Genomic DNA, 26,360 nt, shown 5'->3' on the forward strand with positions numbered 1-26,360 from the left:
CCGAAGTAACCCTTTATTAATAAGGTTCGGTGTTTTTCGGTATGAACTTCCCAAACATCCCAGATAGCACTGACCATAGGGGAAAGTACGGCAGCCTAATGGTGTCTTGAACACAGAAAGGAACAACAAGGAAGACAATTACCGCGTTTCAACCGCAGAATTTCAACACATTCAACCTTTTTCTTTTAAAATTAAATCATTGAAGCAAGCAAGCAAGCCAGTACCGCCTTGTGATAGTAGGTAAGAAACAGCAGCAAAATGTGCCTGTCAGTAAACTCGACCTTCTCTAAACAAAGCAGAAACGGATGTTAGTCGAGCTAAGCTAAAATAGCTGCGAATCGGGAAGAGGAAAAGTGAATTATTTACCTAACAGTAACGTTAGCTACTGACCACGCCTTTGTTATGGAAAGGAAATGGTTGAATTCAATGCTGATTTGAGTATTTTGTGTGTCCCCCACATCTAGCTTTGGGGCTAATATAATCTAGTTTGTTATACCATGCATTATGCTAGTTACTAGCGAGACAGGAGGAGGGACGACTGGTGAATTTCTCGACCAGACGCCTTTTTTGGCGTATTGCCTCCGATCGCAATGTACATTCCACCTTGTGACAAAACAAATAAATAAACGCAGTACCATCTAACCCTGCACTTATACACTATCCCCCCCCCCAAACCCCTTCCCAGTGGCTCCCTGGGCGAACCCCGCCTTCGGTTCTGCACTACCTGTCATTTCTATTCAGATATTTTGGAACAACACAAATAAATAATCTTACCATTTAACACTATATAATATATCTATATATATACAAAAATAAGACTCGTACATATCAAAAATAAGTAGCAAAGACAAATAGAAACAAATTTGTGTTGATTTGGCACTCGAGCATTACCCATCCCCCAACACTGTCAACCAAGAGTCGAGACTAAACCCATTCACCTTGGTGCTGTGTAGACTCGTTTTATATTATTCTTAACGATTTCACACAAACCAGGAAAAAAAATTCAACAATATGTCTGTGAAACTATATATTCACAGTATTATGACTGAAGTGAAGTGTGGTTTATTTGGTAGCATTTCATAGTGTGACTGATTTTACTAATTGCATTAGTACTGTACAAAGTTAGAGGTGTGCTATTTGATAGATTCCCCCGTTCCCCCTACCCTGGGCTTCCAGTGGGGAGACCTGAGGTCAACCTACCCCCTCCCCATCTCGTACTTCTGAGTGAGAGACCTTCCCAGGCAGTAGCCTCCCTAGCTCAAAAACTAGAATCAGGGCGCCCACTCCGACAAGGTTAATTAACCCACAGTCCCAAACGGTGACAAGATATCATTGATGTGACAAGGCAAATGAACAATAGAAAACCGATCGCGCAAAATATCACCATTCCGATTTTATTGTTGTTGTTGGGCGGTTGTTCTGTTTCGCCCCCCCTGACAAGATGCCACGCTGGGTGGCTGCCCCCCTGACAAGATGCCACGCTGGGTGGCTGCCCATGTCGCTGGGTGGCTGCCCCCCTGACAAGATGCCACGCTGGGTGGCTGCCCATGTCGCTGGGTGGCTGCCCCCCTGACAAGATGCCACGCTGGGTGGCTGCCCATGTCGCTGGGTGGCTGCCCCCCTGACAAGATGCCACGCTGGGTGGCTGTCCCCCTCACAAGATGCCACGCTGGGTGGCTGCCCCCCTGACAAGATGCCACGCTGGGTGGCTGTCCCCCTGACAAGATGCCACGCTGGGTGGCTGCCCCCCTGACAAGATGCCACGCTGGGTGGCTGTCCCCCTGACAAGATGCCACGCTGGGTGGCTGTCCCCCTGACAAGATGCCACGCTGGGTGGCTGGCCCCCTGACAAGATGCCACGCTGGGTGGCTGCCCCCCTGACAAGATGCCACGCTGGGTGGCTGCCCCCCTGACAAGATGCCACGCTGGGTGGCTGCCCCCCTGATAAGATGCCACGCTGGGTGGCTGCCCCCCTGACAAGATGCCACGCTGGGTGGCTGCGCCCCTGACAAGATGCCACGCTGGGTGGCTGCCCCCCTGACAAGATGCCACGCTGGGTGGCTGCCCCCCTGACAAGATGCCACGCTGGGTGGCTGCCCCCCTGACAAGATGCCACGCTGGGTGGCTGCCCCCCTGACAAGATGCCACGCTGGGTGGCTGCCCCCCTGATAAGATACCACGCTGGGTGGCTGCCCCCCTGACAAGATGCCACGCTGGGTGGCTGCCCCCCTGACAAGATGCCACGCTGGGTGGCTGCCCCCCTGACAAGATGCCACGCTGGGTGGCTGCCCCCTGACAAGATGCCACGCTGGGTGGCTGCCCCCCTGACAAGATGCCACGCTGGGTGGCTGCCCCCCTGATAAGATGCCACGCTGGGTGGCTGCCCCCCTGACAAGATGCCACGCTGGGTGGCTGCCCCCCTGACAAGATGCCACGCTGGGTGGCTGCCCCCCTGACAAGATGCCACGCTGGGTGGCTGCGCCCCTGACAAGATGCCACGCTGGGTGGCTGCCCCCCTGACAAGATGCCACGCTGGGTGGCTGCCCCCCTGATAAGATACCACGCTGGGTGGCTGCCCCCCTGACAAGATGCCACGCTGGGTGGCTGCCCCCCTGATAAGATACCACGCTGGGTGGCTGCCCCCCTGATAAGATACCACGCTGGGTGGCTGCCCCCCTGATAAGATACCACGCTGGGTGGCTGCCCCCCTGACAAGATGCCACGCTGGGTGGCTGCCCCCCTGATAAGATACCACGCTGGGTGGCTGCCCCCCTGACAAGATGCCACGCTGGGTGGCTGCCCCCCTGATAAGATACCACGCTGGGTGGCTGCCCCCCTGACAAGATGCCACGCTGGGTGGCTGCCCCCCTGATAAGATGCCACGCTGGGTGGCTGCGCCCCTGACAAGATACCACGCTGGGTGGCTGCGCCCCTGACAAGATGCCACGCTGGGTGGCTGCCCCTCTGACAAGATGCCACGCTGGGTGGCTGCCCCCCTGACAAGATGCCACGCTGGGTGGCTGCCCCCCTGATAAGATGCCACGCTGGGTGGCTGCCCCCCTGACAAGATGCCACGCTGGGTGGCTGCCCCCCTGACAAGATGCCACGCTGGGTGGCTGCGCCCCTGACAAGATGCCACGCTGGGTGGCTGCCCCTCTGACAAGATGCCACGCTGGGTGGCTGCGCCCCTGACAAGATGCCACGCTGGGTGGCTGCCCCCCTGACAAGATGCCACGCTGGGTGGCTGCCCCTCTGACAAGATGCCACGCTGGGTGGCTGCCCCCCTGACAAGATGCCACGCTGGGTGGCTGCGCCCCTGACAAGATGCCACGCTGGGTGGCTGCCCCCCTGACAAGATGCCACGCTGGGTGGCTGCCCCTCTGACAAGATGCCACGCTGGGTGGCTGCCCCCCTGACAAGATGCCACGCTGGGTGGCTGCGCCCCTGACAAAATGCCACGCTGGGTGGCTGCGCCCCTGACAAGATGCCATGCTGGGTGGTTGCCCATGTCGCCTATGCCTAAATCCACCACTTTCCAATCCCACTACTCGGACCTAAATGATCCTACACCAGGCCGTGGGCCTGGGAGGATGGAACCCCCTTCTCTCATAACCTACTGTAGATCTTCTGGACAGAAATCTCCCAATATTTCTCTGTTGCTGCAACTACCACATATCTTGTGTGATTTCCACCTTTCTAAAACTCATCCTCTCTGGCTGTCTCATCAGGGCTACTCAACGGCGGGGCCTCCCAGTCAACTCACTCATACATGGGCTGTCCTCTACTCTCTTCACTGCCTCAGCATAGGACATTTTCTGCCCCAGCTGCATGGGGGACCCCCACAGTTGACACAGTGCTTTCTCAATCCCAACTGTACACCCCTTCTGATTATACCTGTCGCCACAAATAGACCCAGTTTATCCTGGAATGGCTCTATCTCAAATTACACCTGTCGCCACAAATAGACCCAGTTTATCCTGGAATGGCTCTATCTCAAATTACACCTGTCGCCACAAATAGACCCAGTTTATCCTGGAATGGCTCTATCTCAAATTACACCTGTCGCCACAAATAGACCCAGTTTATCCTGGAATGGCTCTATCTCAAATTACACCTGTCGCCACAAATAGACCCAGTTTATCCTGGAATGGCTCTATCTCAAATTACACCTGTCGCCACAAATAGACCCAGTTTATCCTGGAATGGCTCTATCTCAAATTACACCCGTCGCCACAAATAGACCCAGTTTATCCTGGAATGGCTCTACCTCAGAGCTCTCACTACTGCCGTCTGACACCATTTCCAGATTCTCAAGAGAGCATGAAGACCTGTAAGTCATTACCTGGTTTTGTAGTGAGGAGAACGATGTACTGTATCGCCTTCCCGCGTATCATGCATGTACAGATGCTCTAGTCTCTACTCCAAAATTAAACACATTCAGTTGGCCTACAATTATTAGTGATTTGGTATTGGATTTTGAATAGCCTCGTAATAGTTAGAACATTTGAAACGTTCCCTAATAGGCCTACAGCATTACCTCTAGCTACAGAATGTGTCACCACCGTGCGGTTCCACCTCCTCACCTCTCTTCTTCATTCCTTTCTTTTTTTTTTCGCGGGCTGTCAACAGTTGAAATGAAATATATATATATTTTTTTTTTTTTTGCGAACATGTTACTATTGATGTTCCTGAACAGATTTAACTTGACTTCCCAAATTAAGCCAAATGGTTAGCTGCAGGAAACAGGGTTGGCGCAGAGCCCATGGTATACAGAGTTCGTGCAGAATATCAGCTGTTACGCTGCAGCAAGAGGCCGCATGCTTCTCAAACAGTGGTTGAGGTGTGAACTAACCGGAGGAGCTTCCTCACAGGGGTGAACTAACCGGAGGAGCTTACCCACAGGAGTGAACTAACTGGAGGAGCTTACCCACAGGAGTGAACTAACCGGAGGAGCTTACCCACAGGAGTGAACTAACCGGAGGAGCTTACCCACAGGAGTGAACTAACCAGAGGAGCTTACCCACAGGAGTGAACTAACCAGAGTAGCTTACCCACAGGAGTGAACTAACCGGAGGAGCTTACCCACAGGAACTTACCCACAGGAGTGAACTAACTGGAGGAGCTTACCCACAGGAGTGAACTAACCGGAGGAGCTTACCCACAGGAGTGAACTAACTGGAGGAGCTTACCCACAGGAGTGAACTAACCGGAGGAGCTTACCCACAGGAGTGAACTAACCAGAGGAGCTTACCCACAGGAGTGAACTAACCAGAGTAGCTTACCCACAGGAGTGAACTAACCGGAGGAGCTTACCCACAGGAACTTACCCACAGGAGTGAACTAACCAGAGTAGCTTACCCACAGGAGTGAACTAACCGGAGGAGCTTTACCCACAGGAGTGAACTAACCGGAGGAACTTACCCACAGGAGTGAACTAACCAGAGGAGCTTACCCACAGGAGTGAACTAACCGGAGGAGCTTACCCACAGGAGTGAACTAACCGGAGGAGCTTACCCACAGGAGTGAACTAACCAGAGTAGCTTACCCACAGGAGTGAACTAACCGGAGGAGCTTTACGCACAGGAGTGAACTAACCGGAGGAACTTACCCACAGGAGTGAACTAACCAGAGGAGCTTTACCCACAGGAGTGAACTAACCGGAGGAACTTACCCACAGGAGTGAACTAACCAGAGGAGCTTACCCACAGGAGTGAACTAACCGGAGGAGCTTACCCACAGGAGTGAACTAACCGGAGGAGCTTACCCACAGGAGTGAACTAACCAGAGTAGCTTACCCACAGGAGTGAACTAACCAGAGTAGCTTACCCACAGGAGTGAACTAACCGGAGTAGCTTACCCACAGGAGTGAACTAACCGGAGGAGCTTTACCCACAGGAGTGAACTAACCAGAGGAGCTTACCCACAGGAGTGAACTAACCGGAGGAGCTTACCCACAGGGAGTGAACTAACCAGAGTAGCTTACCCACAGGAGTGAACTAACCGGAGGAGCTTACCCACAGGAGTGAACTAACCGGAGGAGCTTTACCCACAGGAGTGAACTAACCAGAGGAGCTTACCCACAGGAGTGAACTAACCGGAGGAGCTTACCCACAGGAGTGAACTAACCGGATGAGCTTTACCCACAGGAGTGAACTAACCGGAGGAGCTTACCCACAGGAGTGAATTAACCAGAGGAGCTTCCTCACAGGAACTTACCCACTGAAACATACCCACAGGAGTGAACTAACCAGAGGAGCTTACCCACAGGAGTGAACTAACCGGATGAGCTTTACCCACAGGAGTGAACTAACCGGAGGAGCTTACCCACAGGAGTGAACTAACCAGAGGAGCTTCCTCACAGGAACTTACCCACTGAAACATACCCACAGGAGTGAACTAACCAGAGGAGCTTCCCCACAGGAGTGAACTAACCAGAGGAGCTTCCCCACAGGAGTGAACTAACCAGAGGAGCTTTACCCACAGGAGTGAACTAACCAGAGGAGCTTACCCACAGGAGTGAACTAACCAGAGGAGCTTACCCACAGGATTGAACTAACCGGAGGAGCTTTACCCACAGGAGTGAACTAACCGGAGGAGCTTACCCACAGGAGTGAACTAACCAGAGGAGCTTCCTCACAGGAACTTACCCACTGGAACATACCCACAGGAGTGAACTAACCAGAGGAGCTTACCCACAGGAGTGAACTAACCATAGGAGCTTACCCACAGGAGTGAACTAACCAGAGGAGCTTACCCACAGGAGTGAACTAACCGGAGGAGCTTACCCACAGGAGTGAACTAACCGGAGGAGCTTACCCACAGGAGTGAACTAACCAGAGGAGCTTACCCACAGGAACTTACCCACAGGAGTGAACTAACCGGAGGAGCTTACCCACAGGAGTGAACTAACCGGAGGAGCTTACCCACAGGAGTGAACTAACCAGAGGAGCTTACCCACAGGAGTGAACTAACTGGAGGAACTTACCCACAGGAACTTACCCACAGGAGTGAACTAACCACAGGAGCTTACCCACAGGAGTGAACTAACCGGAGGAACTTACCCACAGGAGTGAACTAACCGGAGGAACTTACCCACAGGAGTGAACTAACTGGAGGAGCTTACCCACAGGAGTGAACTAACTGGAGGAACTTACCCACAGGAGTGAACTAACTGGAGGAACTTACCCACAGGAGTGAACTAACTGGAGGAACTTACCCACAGGAGTGAACTAACCGGAGGAACTTACCCACAGGAGTGAACTAACTGGAGGAACTTACCCACAGGAGTGAACTAACTGGAGGAACTTACCCACAGGAGTGAACTAACCGGAGGAACTTACCCACAGGAGTGAACTAACCGGAGGAACTTACCCACAGGAACTTACCCACAGGAGTGAACTAACCGGAGGAACTTACCCACAGGAGTGAACTAACCGGAGGAACTTACCCACAGGAGTGAACTAACTGGAGGAGCTTACCCACAGGAGTGAACTAACCGGAGGAACTTACCCACAGGAGTGAACTAACTGGAGGAGCTTACCCACAGGAGTGAACTAACTGGAGGAGCTTACCCACAGGAGTGAACTAACCAGAGGAGCTTACCCACAGGAACTTACCCACAGGAGTGAACTAACCGGAGGAGCTTACCCACAGGAGTGAACTAACCGGAGGAGCTTACCCACAGGAGTGAACTAACCGGAGGAACTTACCCACAGGAACTTACCCACAGGAGTGAACTAACCGGAGGAGCTTACCCACAGGAGTGAACTAACCGGAGGAGCTTACCCACAGGAGTGAACTAACCAGAGGAGCTTACCCACAGGAGTGAACTAACCAGAGGAGCTTACCCACAGGAGTGAACTAACCGGAGGAACTTACCCACAGGAACTTACCCACAGGAGTGAACTAACCGGAGGAGCTTACCCACAGGAGTGAACTAACCAGAGGAGCTTACCCACAGGAGTGAACTAACCGGAGGAACTTACCCACAGGAGTGAACTAACCGGAGGAGCTTACCCACAGGAGTGAAAAACAAAATTCCAATGGATACGGATGACATTTATTTATTTTTTATAATGGAGCATTTAATGGACCATTTCTAAATTGAAACTAACTTGATATATTAGTAAAGACAAGATTACATTCGGTATAGTCTGATGGGGTGAAAATCACTTGATGAGAGAACAGCGTGTGCTGCCTGAGGCAAGGAACAAGCTGTTTTTCAACTTTCTCAAGTCACAAATAGCCCATAGTCACATCATGAAGCCCATATGTTTGGATTTCTAAATCGAGCATGTAGGACCTGTTTCAAATAATCACTTTGATGCTCAACATAGACATTTCGTTCTGTTTGTGACGCATTGATGCCCTGCAAGTCCCGCCTCTCCCATCTCCTCATTGGTTTTTAGGAGCATATACCCACGTGGGTGATTGAAAGATGAACTGAGGTCCATACTCCAGTCCAGTTGGTGGTGGTAAAGCACCTTAAAGTTGGTTGCCAACCGCCATATAAAGACCACAGAAGAAGAAGCCTGGAAACAAATTCAGTTTGCCCATTTCTCTGTGGATTAATTGACGGAGTAGAGGACCTTGGTTATTTCAGGTAAAATAACAACCCAAAGTTTATATCCCAGGAAAAATTTGCCAGCAAGCTAGCTAGCTGAATTGCGTTGACTCTTTCATGCGTTTCCACCTGTCCCCAAATTAATATAGTTGGTTCAGAGTTTGTTTTGATATTTCAACCTGCGTGTCCTGATCGCGTGTCCTGATCGCGTGTCCTGATCGCGTGTCCTGATCGCGTGTCCTGATCGCGTGTCCTGATCGCGCCTAGTGTGGATGGACAGAATCAACATGCTCGTGCCTGATCTAGTCAGCATGTTCGTTGTTACTTTTCAACCCCGTTTGGAGCCGATGTCTTAAATAGTCGAACATGTTATTACTACAACCTCGTGAAATGGACAAACTGACACGTTTTAATTTGAGTCAAAAACAACTTTTTATATCGAATGGAGTGCCTTTTTTTATTATGACATCTTAACGTGTTTCCTCTCTGGTCGGTACCGTGTTTCCTCTCTGGGTCGGTGCCGTGTTTCCTCTCTGGGTCGGTACCGTGTTTCCTCTCTGGGTCGGTACCGTGTTTCCTCTCTGGGTCGGTACCGTGTTTCCTCTCTGGGTCGGTGTCGTGTTTCCTCTCTGGGTCGGTGTCGTGTTTCCTCTCTGGGTCGGTACCGTGTTTCCTCTCTGGGTCGGTACCGTGTTTCCTCTCTGGGTCGGTACCGTGTTTCCTCTCTGGGTCGGTACCGTGTTTCCTCTCCGGTCGGTACCGTGTTTCCTCTCTGGGTCGGTACCGTGTTTCCTCTCTGGTCGGTGCCGTGTTTCCTCTCTGGGTCGGTGTCGTGTTTCCTCTCTGGGTCGGTTCCGTGTTTCCTCTCTGGGTCGGTACCGTGTTTCCTCTCTGGGTCGGTGCCGTGTTTCCTCTCTGGGTCGGTGCCGTGTTTCCTCTCTGGGTCGGTGCCGTGTTTCCTCTCTGGGTCGGTACTGTGTTTCCTCTCTGGGTCGGTGCCATGTTTCCTCTCTGGGTCGGTACCGTGTTTCCTCTCCGGTCGGTACCGTGTTTCCTCTCCGGTCGGTACCGTGTTTCCTCTCTGGGTCGGTTCCGTGTTTCCTCTCTGGGTCGGTACCGTGTTTCCTCTCTGGGTCGGTGCCGTGTTTCCTCTCTGGGTCGGTGCCGTGTTTCCTCTCTGGGTCGGTGCCGTGTTTCCTCTCTGGGTCGGTACTGTGTTTCCTCTCTGGGTCGGTGCCATGTTTCCTCTCTGGGTCGGTACCGTGTTTCCTCTCCGGTCGGTACCGTGTTTCCTCTCCGGTCGGTACCGTGTTTCCTCTCCGGTCGGTTCTGTGTTTCCTCTCCGGTCGGTACCGTGTTTCCTCTCTGGGTCGGTACCGTGTTTCCTCTCCGGTCGGTACCGTGTTTCCTCTCTGGGTCGGTACCGTGTTTCCTCTCTGGGTCGGTGCCGTGTTTCCTCTCTGGGTCGGTACCGTGTTTCCTCTCCGGTCGGTTCCGTGTTTCCTCTCCGGTCGGTACCGTGTTTCCTCTCCGGTCGGTTCCGTGTTTCCTCTCCGGTCGGTGCCGTGTTTCCTCTCCGGAAGCTATCCGTTATGTTTGGGAGAACCCTACCCTAAACCTTAAAGGGATACTTCAGGATTTTGGCAATTAAGCCCTTTATCTTCAAGCCCTTTATCTACAAGCCCTTTATCTACAAGCCCTTTATCTTCAAGCCCTTTATCTACAAGCCCTTTATCTACAAGCCATTTATCTACAAGCCCTTTATCTACAAGCCCTTTATCTACAAGCCCTTTATCTACAAGCCCTTTATCTACAAGCCCTTTATCTACAAGCCCTTTATCTACAAGCCCTTTATCTACAAGCCCTTTATCGACAAGCCCTTTATCTACAAGCCCTTTATCTACAAGCCCTTTATCTACAAGCCCTTTATCTACAAGCCCTTTATCTTCAAGCCCTTTATCTACAAGCCCTTTATCTACAAGCCCTTTATCTACAAGCCCTTTATCTTCAAGCCCTTTATCTTCAAGCCCTTTATCTACAAGCCCTTTATCTACAAGCCCTTTATCTACAAGCCCTTTATCTTCAAGCCCTTTATCTACAAGCCCTTTATCTACAAGCCCTTTATCTACAAGCCCTTTATCTACAAGCCCTTTATCTACAAGCCCTTTATCGACAAGCCCTTTATCTACAAGCCCTTTATCTACAAGCCCTTTATCTACAAGCCCTTTATCTACAAGCCCTTTATCTTCAAGCCCTTTATCTACAAGCCCTTTATCTACAAGCCCTTTATCTACAAGCCCTTTATCTACAAGCCCTTTATCTACAAGCCCTTTATCTTCAAGCCCTTTATCTACAAGCCCTTTATCTACAAGCCCTTTATCTACAAGCCCTTTATCTACAAGCCCTTTATCTTCAAGCCCTTTATCTACAAGCCCTTTATCTACAAGCCCTTTATCTACAAGCCCTTTATCTACAAGCCCTTTATCTACAAGCCCTTTATCTACAAGCCCTTTATCTACAAGCCCTTTATCTACAAGCCCTTTATCTACAAGCCCTTTATCTACAAGCCCTTTATCTACAAGCCCTTTATCGACAGTGTCCCACCGTCAGCTCGGGGATTCGATCCAGCAACCTTTCGGTTTCTGGCCCAACGCTCTAACCACTAAGCTACCAAAACCACCATTATATGGTTCTGTTATTATATGGTTCTGTTATTATATGGTTCTGTTATTATATGGTTCTGTTATTATATGATTCTGTTATTATATGGTTCTGTTATTATATGGTTCTGTTATTATATGCTGTGGTTCTGTTATTATATGGTTCTGTTATTATATGGTTCTGTTATTATATGGTTCTGTTATTATATGCTGTGGTTCTGTTATTATATGGTTCTGTTATTATATGCTGTGGTTCTGTTATTATATGGTTCTGTTATTATATGGTTCTGTTATTATATGGTTCTGTTATTATATGCTGTGGTTCTGTTATTATATGGTTCTGTTATTATATGGTTCTGTTATTATATGGTTCTGTTATTATATGGTTCTGTTATTATATGGTTCTGTTATTATATGATTCTGTTATTATATGGTTCTGTTATTATATGGTTCTGTTATTATATGGTTCTGTTATTATATGGTTCTGTTATTATATGGTTCTGTTATTATATGGTTCTGTTATTATATGCTGTGGTTCTGTTATTATATGGTTCTGTTATTATATGGTTCTGTTATAATATGGTTCTGTTATTATATGCTGTGGTCCTTCTGTAGTTCAGTTGGTAGAGCATGGTGCTTGTAACGCCAGGGTAGTGGGTTCGATTCCCGGGACCACCCATACGTAGAATGTATGCACATATGATGACTGTAAGTCGCTTTGGATAAAAGCGTCTGCTAAATGGCATATATTATATGGTTCTGTTATTATATGGTTCTGTTATTATATGCTGTGGTTCTGTTATTATATGGTTCTGTTATTATATGGTTCTGTTATTATATGGTTCTGTTATTATATGGTTCTGTTATTATATGGTTCTGTTATTATATGCTGTGGTTCTGTTATTATATGGTTCTGTTTATTATATGGTTCTGTTATTATATGGTTCTGTTATTATATGGTTCTGTTATTATATGGTTCTGTTATTATGTGGTTCTGTTATTATGTGGTTCTGTTATTATATGGTTCTGTTATTATATGGTTCTGTTATTATGTGGTTCTGTTATTATGTGGTTCTGTTTATTATATGGTTCTGTTATTATATGGTTCTGTTATTATGTGGTTCTGTTATTATATGGTTCTGTTATTATATGCTGTGGTTCTGTTATTATATGGTTCTGTTATTATGTGGTTCTGTTATTATATGGTTCTGTTATTATATGCTGTGGTTCTGTTATTATATGGTTCTGTTATTATATGGTTCTGTTATTATGTGGTTCTGTTATTATATGGTTCTGTTATTATATGCTGTGGTTCTGTTATTATATGGTTCTGTTATTATATGGTTCTGTTATTATATGGTTCTGTTATTATATGCTGTGGTTCTGTTATTATATGGTTCTGTTATTATATGGTTCTGTTATTATGTGGTTCTGTTATTATGTGGTTCTGTTATTATATGGTTCTGTTATTATATGGTTCTGTTATTATATGCTGTGGTTCTGTTATTATATGGTTCTGTTATTATATGGTTCTGTTATTATATGCTGTGGTTCTGTTATTATATGGTTCTGTTATTATATGGTTCTGTTATTATATGGTTCTGTTATTATGTGGTTCTGTTATTATGTGGTTCTGTTATTATATGGTTCTGTTATTATATGGTTCTGTTATTATATGCTGTGGTTCTGTTATTATATGGTTCTGTTATTATATGGTTCTGTTATTATATGCTGTGGTTCTGTTATTATATGGTTCTGTTATTATATGGTTCTGTTATTATGTGGTTCTGTTATTATATGGTTCTGTTATTATATGCTGTGGTTCTGTTATTATATGGTTCTGTTATTATATGCTGTGGTTCTGTTATTATATGGTTCTGTTATTAAATGGTTCTGTTATTATATGCTGTGGTTTTGTTATTATATGGTTCTGTTATGTGGTTCTGTTAATATATGCTGTGGTTTTGTTATTATATGGTTCTGTTATTATATGGTTCTGTTATTATATGCTGTGGTTCTGTTATTATATGGTTCTGTTATTATATGCTGTGGTTCTGTTATTATATGGTTCTGTTATGTGGTTCTGTTAATATATGCTGTGGTTTTGTTATTATATGGTTCTGTTATGTGGTTCTGTTAATATATGCTGTGGTTTTGTTATTATATGGTTCTGTTATTATATGGTTCTGTTATTATATGGTTCTGTTATTATATGGTTCTGTTATTATATGGTTCTGTTATTATATGGTTCTGTTATTAAATGGTTCTGTTATTATATGCTGTGGTTCTGTTATTATATGGTTCTGTTATTATATGGTTCTGTTATTATATGCTGTGGTTCTGTTATTATATGGTTCTGTTATTATATGGTTCTGTTATTATATGGTTCTGTTATTATATGGTTCTGTTATTATATGGTTCTGTTATTATATGCTGTGGTTCTGTTATTATATGGTTCTGTTATTATATGGTTCTGTTATTATAAATGTCGTGTATTAACCAGGATTCTGTTCTACCAGGCCAAACTGAACAACTGGGCTTGTATGTGAGTCTGTTCTGTCAACCATGGCCAACAACGTGGAGGATATCGAGAACAGCACGGTGAGTTACTTCTACATCACAGCAGAAGTATGAGAAGGAGAGCATGCTGGTCTGGGTTTAGTCACTTGCGGATTGTAACCTACTGTAGTAAAGGCACATTCACGGCGGTGACATTTGCAGTAACAAAGTAAATCATTAGTCACGTGTCATGGAATATATTTCACATGCTCTTTCGTTGCCGTCATTCGTTCTGCTCCTGAAGATTTGAAGGGTGTCGGCTGGCCATTACAGAGGTCAAAGTCCTTCTCGGCTGTTTCTCTGCTGACCCTTAACCCACACGAAGCCGCTCAACTGCCAACATGTATATAACACCGATGAAAGACGGTTTATATCACTGCACTGTTGGAGCTAGAAACACCAAGCGTTTCGCTACACCCGCAATAACATCTGCTAAACATGGGCATGTGACCAATAACATCTGCTAAACATGGGCATGTGACCAATGACATCTGCTAAACATGGGCATGTGACCAATGACATCTGCTAAACATGGGCATGTGACCAATAACATCTGCTAAACATGGGCATGTGACCAATGACATCTGCTAAACATGGGCATGTGACCAATGACATCTGCTAAACATGGGCATGTGACCAATGACATCTGCTAAACATGGGCATGTGACCAATGACATCTGCTAAACATGGGCATGTGACCAATGACATCTGCTAAACATGGGCATGTGACCAATGACATCTGCTAAACATGGGCATGTGACCAATGACATCTGCTAAACATGGGCATGTGACCAATAACATCTGCTAACCACGGGCATGTGACCAATAACATCTGCTAAACATGGCATGTGACCAATGACATCTGCTAAACATGGGCATGTGACCAATGACATCTGCTAAACATGGGCATGTGACCAATGACATCTGCTTAACATGGGCAGGTGACCAATAACATCTGCTAAACATGGGCATGTGACCAATGACATCTGCTAAACATGGGCATGTGAACAATGACATCTGCTAAACATGGGCATGTGACCAATGACATCTGCTAAACATGGGCATGTGACCAATGACATCTGCTTAACATGGGCATGTGACCAATGACATCTGCTAAACATGGGCATGTGACCAATGACATCTGCTAAACATGGGCATGTGACCAATGACATCTGCTAAACATGGGCATGTGACCAATGACATCTGCTAAACATGGGCATGTGACCAATGACATCTGCTTAACATGGGCATGTGACCAATGACATCTGCTAAACATGGGCATGTGACCAATGACATCTGCTAAACATGGGCATGTGACCAATGACATCTGCTAAACATGGGCATGTGACCAATGACATCTGCTAAACATGGGCATGTGACCAATGACATCTGCTAAACATGGGCATGTGAACAATGCCATCTGCTTAACATGGGCATGTGACCAATGACATCTGCTTAACATGGGCATGTGACCAATGACATCTGCTTAACATGGGCATGTGACCAATGACATCTGCTAAACATGGGCATGTGACCAATGACATCTGCTAAACATGGGCATGTGACCAATGACATCTGCTAAACATGGGCATGTGACCAATGACATCTGCTAAACATGGGCATGTGACCAATGACATCTGCTAAACATGGGCATGTGACCAATGACATCTGCTAAACATGGGCATGTGACCAATGACATCTGCTAAACATGGGCAGGTGACCAATGACATCTGCTAAACATGGGCAGGTGACCAATGACATCTGCTAAACATGGGCAGGTGACCAATGACATGCCTGCCTTCTCAGCCTCAGTTCTTAATAAAAACGTTCAGTGAAGGATAGCGGCTGTGACCGGTTCGATGGAGCCAATTCTTCCTGGTGATTTATTGAAGTCCCCACAGCCTTGGCACCTCAACACTCTCCCTAGATGGGCCTGTCTGTCCCCACAGCCTTGGCACCTCAACACTCTCCCTAGATCACTCTCCCTAGATGGGCCTGTCTGTCCCCACAGCCTTGGCACCTCAACACTCTCCCTAGATCACTCTCCCTAGATGGGCCTGTCTGTCCCCACAGCCTTGGCACCTCAACACTCTCCCTAGATCACTCTCCCTAGATGGGCCTGTCTGTCCCCACAGCCTTGGCACCTCAACACTCTCCCTAGATGGGCCTGTCTGTCCCCACAGCCTTGGCACCTCAACACTCTCCCTAGATGGGCCTGTCTGTCCCCACAGCCTTGGCACCTCAACACTCTCCCTAGATCACTCTCCCTAGATGGGCCTGTCTGTCCCCACAGCCTTGGCACCTCAACTCTCTCCCTAGATCACTCTCCCTAGATGGGCCTGTCTGTCCCCACAGCCTTGGCACCTCAACACTCTCCCTAGATGGGCCTGTCTGTCCCCACAGCCTTGGCACCTCAACACTCTCCCTAGATCACTCTCCCTAGATGGGCCTGTCTGTCCCCACAGCCTTGGCACCTCAACACTCTCCTCCACTCTCTTTAGTTCTATTTAGTTCTGTGGTGGTCTCTTTAGTTCTATTTAGTTCTGTGGTGGTCTATTTAGTTCTATTTAGTTCTGTGGTGGTCTATTTAGTTCTATTTAGTTCTGTGGTGGTCTTTAGTTCCGTGGTGGTCTTTAGTTCCGTGGTGGTCTTTAGTTCTGTGGTGGTCTATTTAGTTCTATTTAGTTATTTGGTGGTCTTTAGTTCTGTGGTGGTCTTTAGTTCTGTGGTGGTCTTTAGTTCTGTGGTGGTCTATTTAGTTCTATTTAGTTATTTGGTGGTCTTTAGTTCTGTGGTGGTCTTTAGTTCCGTGGTGGTCTTTAGTTCCGTGGTGGTCTTTAGTTCTGTGGTGGTCTATTTAGTTCTATTTAGTTATTTGGTGGTCTTTAGTTCTGCGGTAGTCTCTTTAGTTCTATTTAGTTATTTGGTGGTCTTTAGTTCTGTGGTGGTCTTTAGTTCTGTGGTGGTCTTTAGTTCCGTGGTGGTCTTTAGTTCTGTGGTGGTCTCTTTAGTTCTATTTAGTTATTTGGTGGTCTTTAGTTCTGCGGTAGTCTCTTTAGTTCTATTTAGTTATTTGGTGGTCTTTAGTTCTGTGGTGGTCTTTAGTTCCGTGGTGGTCTTTAGTTCTGTGGTGGTCTCTTTAGTTCTATTTAGTTATTTGGTGGTCTTTAGTTCTGTGGTGGTCTTTAGTTCTGTGGTGGTCTTTAGTTCTGTGGTGGTCTTTAGTTCCGTGGTGGTCTTTAGTTCTGTGGTGGTCTTTAGTTCTGTGGTGGTCTCTTTAGTTCTATTTAGTTATTTGGTGGTCTTTAGTTCTGTGGTAGTCTCTTTAGTTCTATTTAGTTATTTGGTGGTCTTTAGTTCTGTGCTGGTCTATTTAGTTCTGTGGTGGTCTAACCCTGACCCCTAACCCTGACCCTAACCCTGACCCTAACCCCTAACCCTGACCCCAACCCCTAACCCCTAACCCTAACCCCTAACCCCTGACCCTAACCCCTACCCCTGACCCCTGACCCCTGACCCTAACCCCTAACCCCTGAACCCTAACCCCTGAACCCCTAACCCTAACCCCTGAACCCTGAACCCTAACCCTAACCCCTAACTCTAACCCTAACCCCTAACCCCTGACCCTAACCCCTAACCCCTGACCCTAACTCTAACCCTAACCCTTATTGCTATAGACCAACCTTGTTCTTATTTTTTCTTACTTGTTTTTCCTGTTGTTTTTTGAATCTCTTAATTGCGTTTATTTTTGTCATTTTAAAGCTTTTACATTCCACTCTGGTGGTAGTGGTAGTCTAGCTGTTCGGTTGGGCCAGTGACCCGAAAGGTTGCTGGTTCAAATCCCCTGACCGAGTAGATGAAAAATCAGTCTGTGCCCTTGAGCAAGGCACTTAACCCTACTTGGTCCTGTATGTGGCTCTGGATCAGAGAGTCTGTTAAATGACTCACTACTGTAGTGGCTCTGGCTCAGAGAGTCTGTTAAATGACTCACTACTGTAGTGGCTCTGGATAAGAGAGTCTGTTAAATGACTCACTACTGTAGTGGCTCTGGATAAGAGAGTCTGCTAAATGACTCACTACTGTAGTGGCTCTGGATAAGAGAGTCTGCTAAATGACTCACTACTGTAGTGACTCTGGATAAGAGAGTCTGCTAAATGACTCACTACTGTAGTGGCTCTGGATAAGAGAGTCTGTTAAATGACTCACTACTGTAGTGGCTCTGGATCAGAGAGTCTGCTAAATGACTCACTACTGTAGTGACTCTGGATCAGAGAGTCTGCTAAATGACTCACTACTGTAGTGGCTCTGGATCAGAGAGTCTGCTAAATGACTCACTACTGTAGTGGCTCTGGATCAGAGAGTCTGTTAAATGACTCACTACTGTAGTGGCTCTGGATCAGAGAGTCTGTTAAATGACTCACTACTGTAGTGGCTCTGGATAAGAGAGTCTGTTAAATGACTCACTACTGAGTGGCTCTGGATCAGAGAGTCTGCTAAATGACTCACTACTGTAGTGGCTCTGGATCAGAGAGTCTGTTAAATGACTCACTACTGTAGTGGCTCTGGATCAGAGAGTCTGTTAAATGACTCACTACTGTAGTGGCTCTGGATCAGAGAGTCTGTTAAATGACTCACTACTGAGTGGCTCTGGATCAGAGAGTCTGTTAAATGACTCACTACTGAGTGGCTCTGGATCAGAGAGTCTGCTAAATGACTATAATGTAAATGTTTCCTTGTTCTGCAAACTGACCCTAGAGGTGTGTATTTATGTCCCCTTCTGTTCCTCCTCCAGGTGACTGAGGCTCCGGTACCAACCCAGATCCAGCACCCTGAGCCTGGGGTGACTGGGGTGCGGTCCAGGGGTGGAGGGGGTGGGGCGGAACAGAACGGACAGGCTCCCCCACAACGCACCCCGCAGGTGGTAGAGAGTGAGGAAGACGAAGATGAGGAGCTGACGCTGAAGTACGGGGCCAAACACGTCATCATGCTGTTCGTCCCTGTCACGCTCTGCATGGTGGTCGTCGTGGCAACCATCAAGTCCGTCAGCTTCTACACCCAGAACGATGGACAGAGGCTGTAAGTACCGACAACGTTTTGGTTGTCCCCGGGGTTAGGGTTAGGGTTGGTGGAACCCTGAGACGAGGCTTCATGTTGTCTCCGGGGTTAGGGTTGTTGGAACCCTGAGACGAGGCTTCATGTTGTCCCCGGGGTTAGGGTTGTTGGAACCCTGAGACGAGGCTCCAGGTTGTCTCCGGGGTTAGGGTTGTTGGAACCCTGAGACGGGGCTTCATGTTGTCCCCAGGGTTAGGGTTGTTGGAACCCTGAGACGAGGCTTCATGTTGTCCCTGGGGTTAGGGTTGTTGGAACCCTGAGACGAGGCTTCATGTTGTCTCTGGGGTTAGGGTTGTTGGAACCCTGAGACGAGGCTCCAGGTTGTCTCTGGGGTTAGGGTTGTTGGAACCCTGAGACGAGGCTCCAGGTTGTCCCCGGGGTTAGGGTTGTTGGAACCCTGAGACGAGGCTTCATGTTGTCTCTGGGGTTAGGGTTGTTGGAACCCTGAGACGAGGCTTCATGTTGTCTCTGGGGTTAGGGTTGTTGGAACCCTGAGACGAGGCTTCATGTTCTCCCCGGGGTTAGGGTTGTTGGAACCCTGAGACGAGGCTCCAGGTTGTCCCCGGGGTTAGGGTTGTTGGAACCCTGAGACGAGTCTCCATGTTGTCTCTGGGGTTAGGGTTGTTGGAACCATGAGACGAGTCTCCATGTTGTCCCCGGGGTTAGGGTTGTTGGAACCCTGAGACGAGGCTCCAGGTTGTCTCCGGGGTTAGGGTTGTTGGAACCCTGAGACGAGGCTTCATGTTGTCCCCGGGGTTAGGGTTGGTGGAACTATGAGACGAGTCTCCATGTTGTCTCTGGGGTTAGGGTTGTTGGAACCCTGAGACGAGGCTCCAGGTTGTCTCTGGGGTTAGGGTTGTTGGAACCCTGAGACGAGGCTTCATGTTGTCTCTGGGGTTAGGGTTGTTGGAACCCTGAGACGAGGCTTCATGTTGTCTCTGGGGTTAGGGTTGTTGGAACCCTGAGACGAGGCTCCAGGTTGTCTCCGGGGTTAGGGTTGTTGGAACCCTGAGACGAGGCTCCAGGTTGTCTCTGGGGTTAGGATTGTTGGAACCCTGAGACGAGGCTCCAGGTTGTCTCTGGGGTTAGGGTTGTTGGAACCCTGAGACGAGGCTTCATGTTGTCTCTGGGGTTAGGGTTGGTGGAACCCTGAGACGAGGCTTCATGTTCATGTTGTCTCTGGGGTTAGGGTTGTTGGAACCCTGAGACGAGTCTCCATGTTGTCCCCGGGGTTAGGGTTGTTGGAACCATGAGACGAGTCTCCATGTTGTCTCTGGGGTTAGGGTTGTTGGAACCCTGAGACGAGGCTCCATGTTGTCTCCGGGGTTAGGGTTGTTGGAACCCTGAGACGAGGCTTCATGTTGTCTCTGGGGTTAGGGTTGTTGGAACCCTGAGACAAGGCCTCAGGTTGTCTCTGGGGTTAGGGTTGTTGGAACCCTGAGACGGGGCTTCATGTTGTCCCCAGGGTTAGGGTTGTTGGAACCCTGAGACGAGGCTTCATGTTGTCCCTGGGGTTAGGGTTGTTGATGCAGTTGACTAGCAGAGCCACTAGATGGCGATAGTGCGACACACAACACATTGATGACAAAATATCAGCATACATCTACAGTATTTACTAACAGAAGTACAGGAATTGTGGCTGGCCTGCTAACGAAGAAGATACATTGTTCAGTTTGTTTACCTATGGGCTGTTCATCATAAATCAGTTGGAAACACAGACAAGATAATCAAGCAGCTGGAGAAAAACAGACAAGATAATCAAGCAGCTGGAGAAAAGCAGACAAGATAATCAAGCAGCTGGAGAAACAGACAAGATAATCAAGCAGCTGGAGAAAAACAGACAAGATAATCAAGCAGCTGGAGAAACAGACAAGATAATCAAGCAGCTGGAGAAAAACAGACAAGATAATCAAGCAGCTGGAGAAAAACAGACAAGATAATCAAGCAGCTGGAGAAAAACAGACAATATTATTATAATAACAATAGCAGCAAAGTGAGGATTCACAAAGGATGGTGTTTTGAGTATTTCTGATGGTTGTCTGACATTAACATATCTGAAACATCTGAAATGATCTAATGTGATGAGTCTAATCTTCTGTTATGAGTTGTCCAGGATGTTGATACCTGTCTGACATGTGATGTGTTTTCCAGGATATACACCCCATTCCCCGAGGACACAGACACAATAGGGCAGCGAGCCCTCAACTCAGTCCTCAACGCCACCATCATGATCAGTGTCATCATAGTCATGACCATGGTGCTGGTGCTGCTATACAAGTACCGCTGCTACAGGGTAAGAGATGCTATACAAGTACCGCTGCTACAGGGTAAGAGATGCTGCAGGGTAAGAGATGCTGCAGGGTAAGAGATGCTACAGGGTAAGAGATGCTGCAGGGTAAGAGATGCTATACAAGTACCGCTGCTACAGGGTAAGAGATGCTACAGGGTAAGAGATGCTACAGGGTAAGAGATGCTACACAAGTACCGCTGCTACAGGGTAAGAGATGCTACAGGGTAAGAGATGCTACACAAGTACCGCTGCTACAGGGTAAGAGATGCTACAGGGTAAGAGATGCTACAGGGTAAGAGATGCTACACAAGTACCGCTGCTACAGGGTAAGAGATGCTACAGGGTAAGAGATGCTATACAAGTACCGCTGCTACAGGGTAAGAGATGCTACAGGGTAAGAGATGCTATACAAGTACCGCTGCTACAGGCTAAGAGATGCTACAGGGTAAGAGATGCTACAGGGTAAGAGATGCTATACAAGTACCGCTGCTACAGGGTAAGAGATGCTACAGGGTAAGAGATGCTACAGGGTAAGAGATGCTATACAAGTACCGCTGCTACAGGGTAAGAGATGCTACAGGGTAAGAGATGCTACAGGGTAAGAGATGCTATACAAGTACCGCTGCTACAGGGTAAGAGATGCTGCATGGTTAGAGATGGTACAGGATAAGAGATGGTACAGGGTAAGAGATGCTATACAAGTACCGCTGCTACAGGGTAAGAGATGCTGCATGGTTAGAGATGGTACAGGATAAGAGATGGTACAGGGTAAGAGATGCTATACAAGTACCGCTGCTACAGGGTAAGAGATGCTACAGGGTAAGAGATGCTACAGGGTAAGAGATGCTACAGGGTAAGAGATGCTGCAGGATAAGAGATGCTACAGGGTAAGAGATGCTGCAGGATAAGAGATGCTACAGGGTAAGAGATGGTACAGGGTAAGAGATGCTACAGGGTAAGAGATGCTACAGGGTACGAGATGCTACAGGGTAAGAGATGGTACAGGGTAAGAGATGCTACGGGGTAAGAGATGCTATACAAGTTCCACTGCTACAGGGTAAGAGATGCTATACAAGTACCACTGCTACAGGGTAAGAGATGATACAGGGTAAGAGATGCTACAGGGTAAGAGATGATACAGGGTAAGAGATGCTACAGGGTAAGAGATGCTATACAAGTACCACTGCTACAGGGTAAGAGATGATACAGGGTAAGAGATGCTACAGGGTAAGAGATGCTATACAAGTACCACTGCTACAGGGTAAGAGAGATGCTGCTACAGGGCCATTAGGGTCGTATTCATTAGGGCACACACAGTAAATCAGTTTGCAACCAGCGTATCATAACGTTTAACTGCCTGAACTTGATGGACAAGTCCAGGAAGTCGTCCCTTTTTCAGTCTTGTCTCCTTCCGCTTGTTGGCTGATGAACACAACCCTGGTGTCACTCATCCCTGTAGCATCTCTTACCCTGTAGCATCTTTTACCCAGTCCTCTCCTGTGTGTGTCTAGATACAGTGACTAGCTGAACATGTTATACCGACAGACAGTTCTGGCTGTTATTGATCTCTGCGTGTCCCAACCCTGGTGTCACTCATCCCTGTAGCATCTCTTACCCAGTCCTCTCCTGTGACTAGCTGAACATGTTATACCGACAGACAGTTGGCTGTTATTGATCTCATCCCTGTAGCATCTCTTACCCAGTCCTCTCCTGTGACTAGCTGAACATGTTATACCGACAGACAGTTGGCTGTTATTGATCTCTGCGTGTCCCAACCCTGGTGTCACTCATCCCTGTAGCATCTCTTACCCAGTCCTCTCCTGTGTGTGTCTAGATACAGTGACTAGCTGAACATGTTATACCGACAGGCTGTTATTGATCTCTGCGTGTCCCAACCCTGAACATGTTATACCGACAGACAGTTGGCTGTTATTGATCTCTGGATACAGTGACTAGCTGAACATGTTATACCGACAGACAGTTGGCTGTTATTGATCTCTGGATACAGTGACTAGCTGAACATGTTATACCGACAGGCTGTTATTGATCTCTGGATACAGTGACTAGCTGAACATGTTATACCGACAGACAGTTGGCTGTTATTGATCTCTGGATACAGTGACTAGCTGAACATGTTATACCGACAGACAGTTGGCTGTTATTGATCTCTGGATACAGTGACTAGCTGAACATGTTATACCGACAGGCTGTTATTGATCTCTGGATACAGTGACTAGCTGAACATGTTATACCGACAGACAGTTCTGGCTGTTATTGATCTCTGGATACAGTGACTAGCTGAACATGTTATACCGACAGACTGTTATTGATCTCTGGATACAGTGACTAGCTGAACATGTTATACCGACAGGCTGTTATTGATCTCTGGATACAGTGACTAGCTGAACATGTTATACCGACAGACAGTTCTGGCTGTTATTGATCTCTGGATACAGTGACTAGCTGAACATGTTATACCGACAGACTGTTATTGATCTCTGGATACAGTGACTAGCTGAACATGTTATACCGACAGACTGTTATTGATCTCTGCGTGTCCCTTCAGGTGATCCAAGGCTGGCTGTTCCTCTCCTCTCTACTCCTCCTGTTCTTCTTCTCCTTCATATACCTCAAGTGAGTCCCTTCATTCTTCGATATCTTATTCTCTCTGTCTGTCTGTCTGTCTGTCTGTCTGTCTGTCTGTCTGTCTGTCTGTCTGTCTGTCTGTCTGTCTGTCTGTCTGTCTGTCTGTCTGTCTGTCTGTCTGTCTGTCTGTCTGTCTGTCTGTCTGTCTGTCTGTCTGTCTGTCTGTCTGTCTGTCTGTCTGTCTGTCTGTCTGTCTGTCTGTCTGTCTGTCTGTCTGTCTGTCTGTCTGTCTGTCTGTCTGTCTGTCTGTCTGTCTGTCTGTCTGTCTGTCTGTCTGTCTGTCTGTCTGTCTGTCTGTCTGTCTGTCTGTCTGTCTGTCTGTCTGTCTGTTCTCTCTCTTTCTCTCTCTCTCTCTCTTTTCAATCACATGTATATTTCAAGTCATCGGTGAATCTGCTGTGTCAGAGTGTGACTGGGCAGATTTTTATTTTATTTATTATTTTACCTTTATTTAACTAGGCAAGTCAATTAAGAATAAATTCTTATTTTCTGCCTGTTCAGGGGCAGAACAACAGATTTTTCCCTTTGTCAGCTCGGGGATTTGAACTTCGGTTACTAATTCAAGGCTCTAATCACTCGGCTACCTGCCTCCTCTACACTCTAACCACTAGGCTACCCTACCTCCTCTACACTCTAACCACTAGGCTACCTGCCTCCTCTACACTCTAACCACTAGGCTACCCTACCTCCTCTACACTCTAACCACTAGGCTACCTGCCTCCTCTACACTCTAACCACTAGGCTACCCTACCTCCTCTACACTCTAACCACTAGGCTACCTGCCTCCTCTACAGTCTAACCACTAGGCTACCCTACCTCCTCTACACTCTAACCAATAGGCTACCTGCCTCCTCTACACTCTAACCACTAGACTACCTGCCTCCTCTACACTCTAACCACTAGGCTACCTGCCTCCTCTACACTCTAACCACTAGGCTACCTGCCTCCTCTACACTCTAACCACTAGGCTACCTGCCTCCTCTACACTCTAACCACTAGGCTACCCTACCTCCTCTACACTCTAACCACTAGGCTACCTGCCTCCTCTACACTCTAACCACTAGGCTACCCTACCTCCTCTACACTCTAACCACTAGACTACCTGCCTCCTCTACACTCTAACCACTAGACTATCTGCCTCCTCTACACTCTAACCACTAGGCTACCTGCCTCCTCTACACTCTAACCACTAGGCTACCTGCCTCCTCTACACTCTAACCACTAGGCTACCTGCCTCCTCTACACTCTAACCACTAGGCTACCTGCCTCCTCTACACTCTAACCACTAGGCTACCTGCCTCCTCTACACTCTAACCACTAGGCTACCTGCCTCCTCTACACTCTAACCACTAGGCTACCTGCCTCCTCTACACTCTAACCACAAGGCTACCTGCCTCCTCTACACTCTAACCACTAGGCTACCTGCCTCCTCTACACTCTAACCACTAGACTACCTGCCTCCTCTACACTCTAACCACTAGACTACCTGCCTCCTCTAACCACTAGGCTACCTGCCTCCTCTACACTCTAACCACTAGACTACCTGCCTCCTCTACACTCTAACCACTAGACTACCTGCCTCCTCTACACTCTAACCACTAGACTACCTGCCTCCTCTACACTCTAACCACTAGGCTACCTGCCTCCTCTACACTCTAACCACTAGACTACCTGCCTCCTCTACACTCTAACCACTAGACTACCTGCCTCCTCTAACCACTAGGCTACCTGCCTCCTCTACACTCTAACCACTAGGCTACCTGCCTCCTCTACACTCTAACCACAAGGCTACCTGCCTCCTCTACACTCTAACCACTAGGCTACCTGCCTCCTCTACACTCTAACCACTAGGCTACCTGCCTCCTCTACACTCTAACCACTAGACTACCTGCCTCCTCTACACTCTAACCACTAGGCTACCTGCCTCCTCTACACTCTAACCACTAGACTACCTGCCTCCTCTACACTCTAACCACTAGGCTACCTGCCTCCTCTACACTCTAACCACTAGGCTACCTGCCTCCTCTACACTCTAACCACAAGGCTACCTGCCTCCTCTACACTCTAACCACTAGGCTACCTGCCTCCTCTACACTCTAACCACTAGGCTACCTGCCTCCTCTACACTCTAACCACTAGGCTACCTGCCTCCTCTACACTCTAACCACTAGGCTACCTGCCGCCTCTACACTCTAACCACTAGGCTACCTGCCTCCTCTACACTCTAACCACTAGGCTACCTGCCTCCTCTACACTCTAACCACTAGGCTACCTGCCTCCTCTACACTCTAACCACTAGACTACCTGCCTCCTCTACACTCTAACCACTAGACTACCTGCCTCCTCTACACTCTAACCACTAGGCTACCTGCCTCCTCTACACTCTAAACCACTAGGCTACCTGCCTCCTCTACACTCTAACCACAAGGCTACCTACCTCTACACTCTAACCACTGGGCTACCTGCCTCCCTACACTCTAACCACTAGGCTACCTGCCTCCTCTACACTCTAACCCAGAGGTGGACAAAC

General features: G+C 47.7%; 2 protein-coding genes and 1 long non-coding RNA gene across 9 annotated transcripts; 2 read left to right on the forward strand and 1 right to left on the reverse strand.

The window, feature by feature from the left end:
• On the forward strand, positions 1–23,822 carry LOC127922415 (presenilin-1-like). Its single transcript, XM_052506119.1, has 5 exons — positions 1–240; positions 13,743–13,824; positions 18,575–18,858; positions 21,046–21,187; positions 23,751–23,822. Exons 2-5 carry the CDS (start codon positions 13,789–13,791, stop codon positions 23,820–23,822), a joined length of 534 nt encoding a protein of 177 aa, XP_052362079.1. The 5' UTR covers positions 1–240; positions 13,743–13,788.
• Positions 9,802–13,772, forward strand: LOC127922414 (uncharacterized). The gene is made up of 3 exons (XM_052506118.1): positions 9,802–9,816; positions 10,231–11,168; positions 13,727–13,772. The coding sequence occupies exons 1-3, from the start codon at positions 9,802–9,804 to the stop codon at positions 13,770–13,772; spliced, it is 999 nt and encodes a 332-aa protein (XP_052362078.1).
• Positions 23,823–24,880: 1,058 nt separating the features above from the next.
• On the reverse strand, positions 24,881–26,207 carry LOC127922413 (uncharacterized). Of its 7 annotated transcripts, XR_008111202.1 has the most exons (4): positions 26,103–26,207; positions 25,783–26,038; positions 25,559–25,686; positions 24,944–25,469 (listed from the first exon to the last, which is right to left on the reverse strand). It is a non-coding gene; the product is annotated as an uncharacterized LOC127922413 (long non-coding RNA). The 7 variants fall into 7 exon arrangements; XR_008111204.1 differs by having other exon boundaries at positions 24,881–25,469; positions 25,559–25,622; positions 25,783–26,207; XR_008111201.1 differs by having other exon boundaries at positions 24,881–25,469; positions 25,559–25,654; positions 25,783–26,207.
• Between the last annotated feature and the right edge of the window lie 153 nt (positions 26,208–26,360).

The sequence above is a fragment of the Oncorhynchus keta genome, unplaced genomic scaffold (genome assembly GCF_023373465.1).
Source record: "Oncorhynchus keta strain PuntledgeMale-10-30-2019 unplaced genomic scaffold, Oket_V2 Un_contig_255_pilon_pilon, whole genome shotgun sequence".
NCBI classification, from domain to species: Eukaryota; Metazoa; Chordata; class Actinopteri; order Salmoniformes; family Salmonidae; genus Oncorhynchus; species Oncorhynchus keta.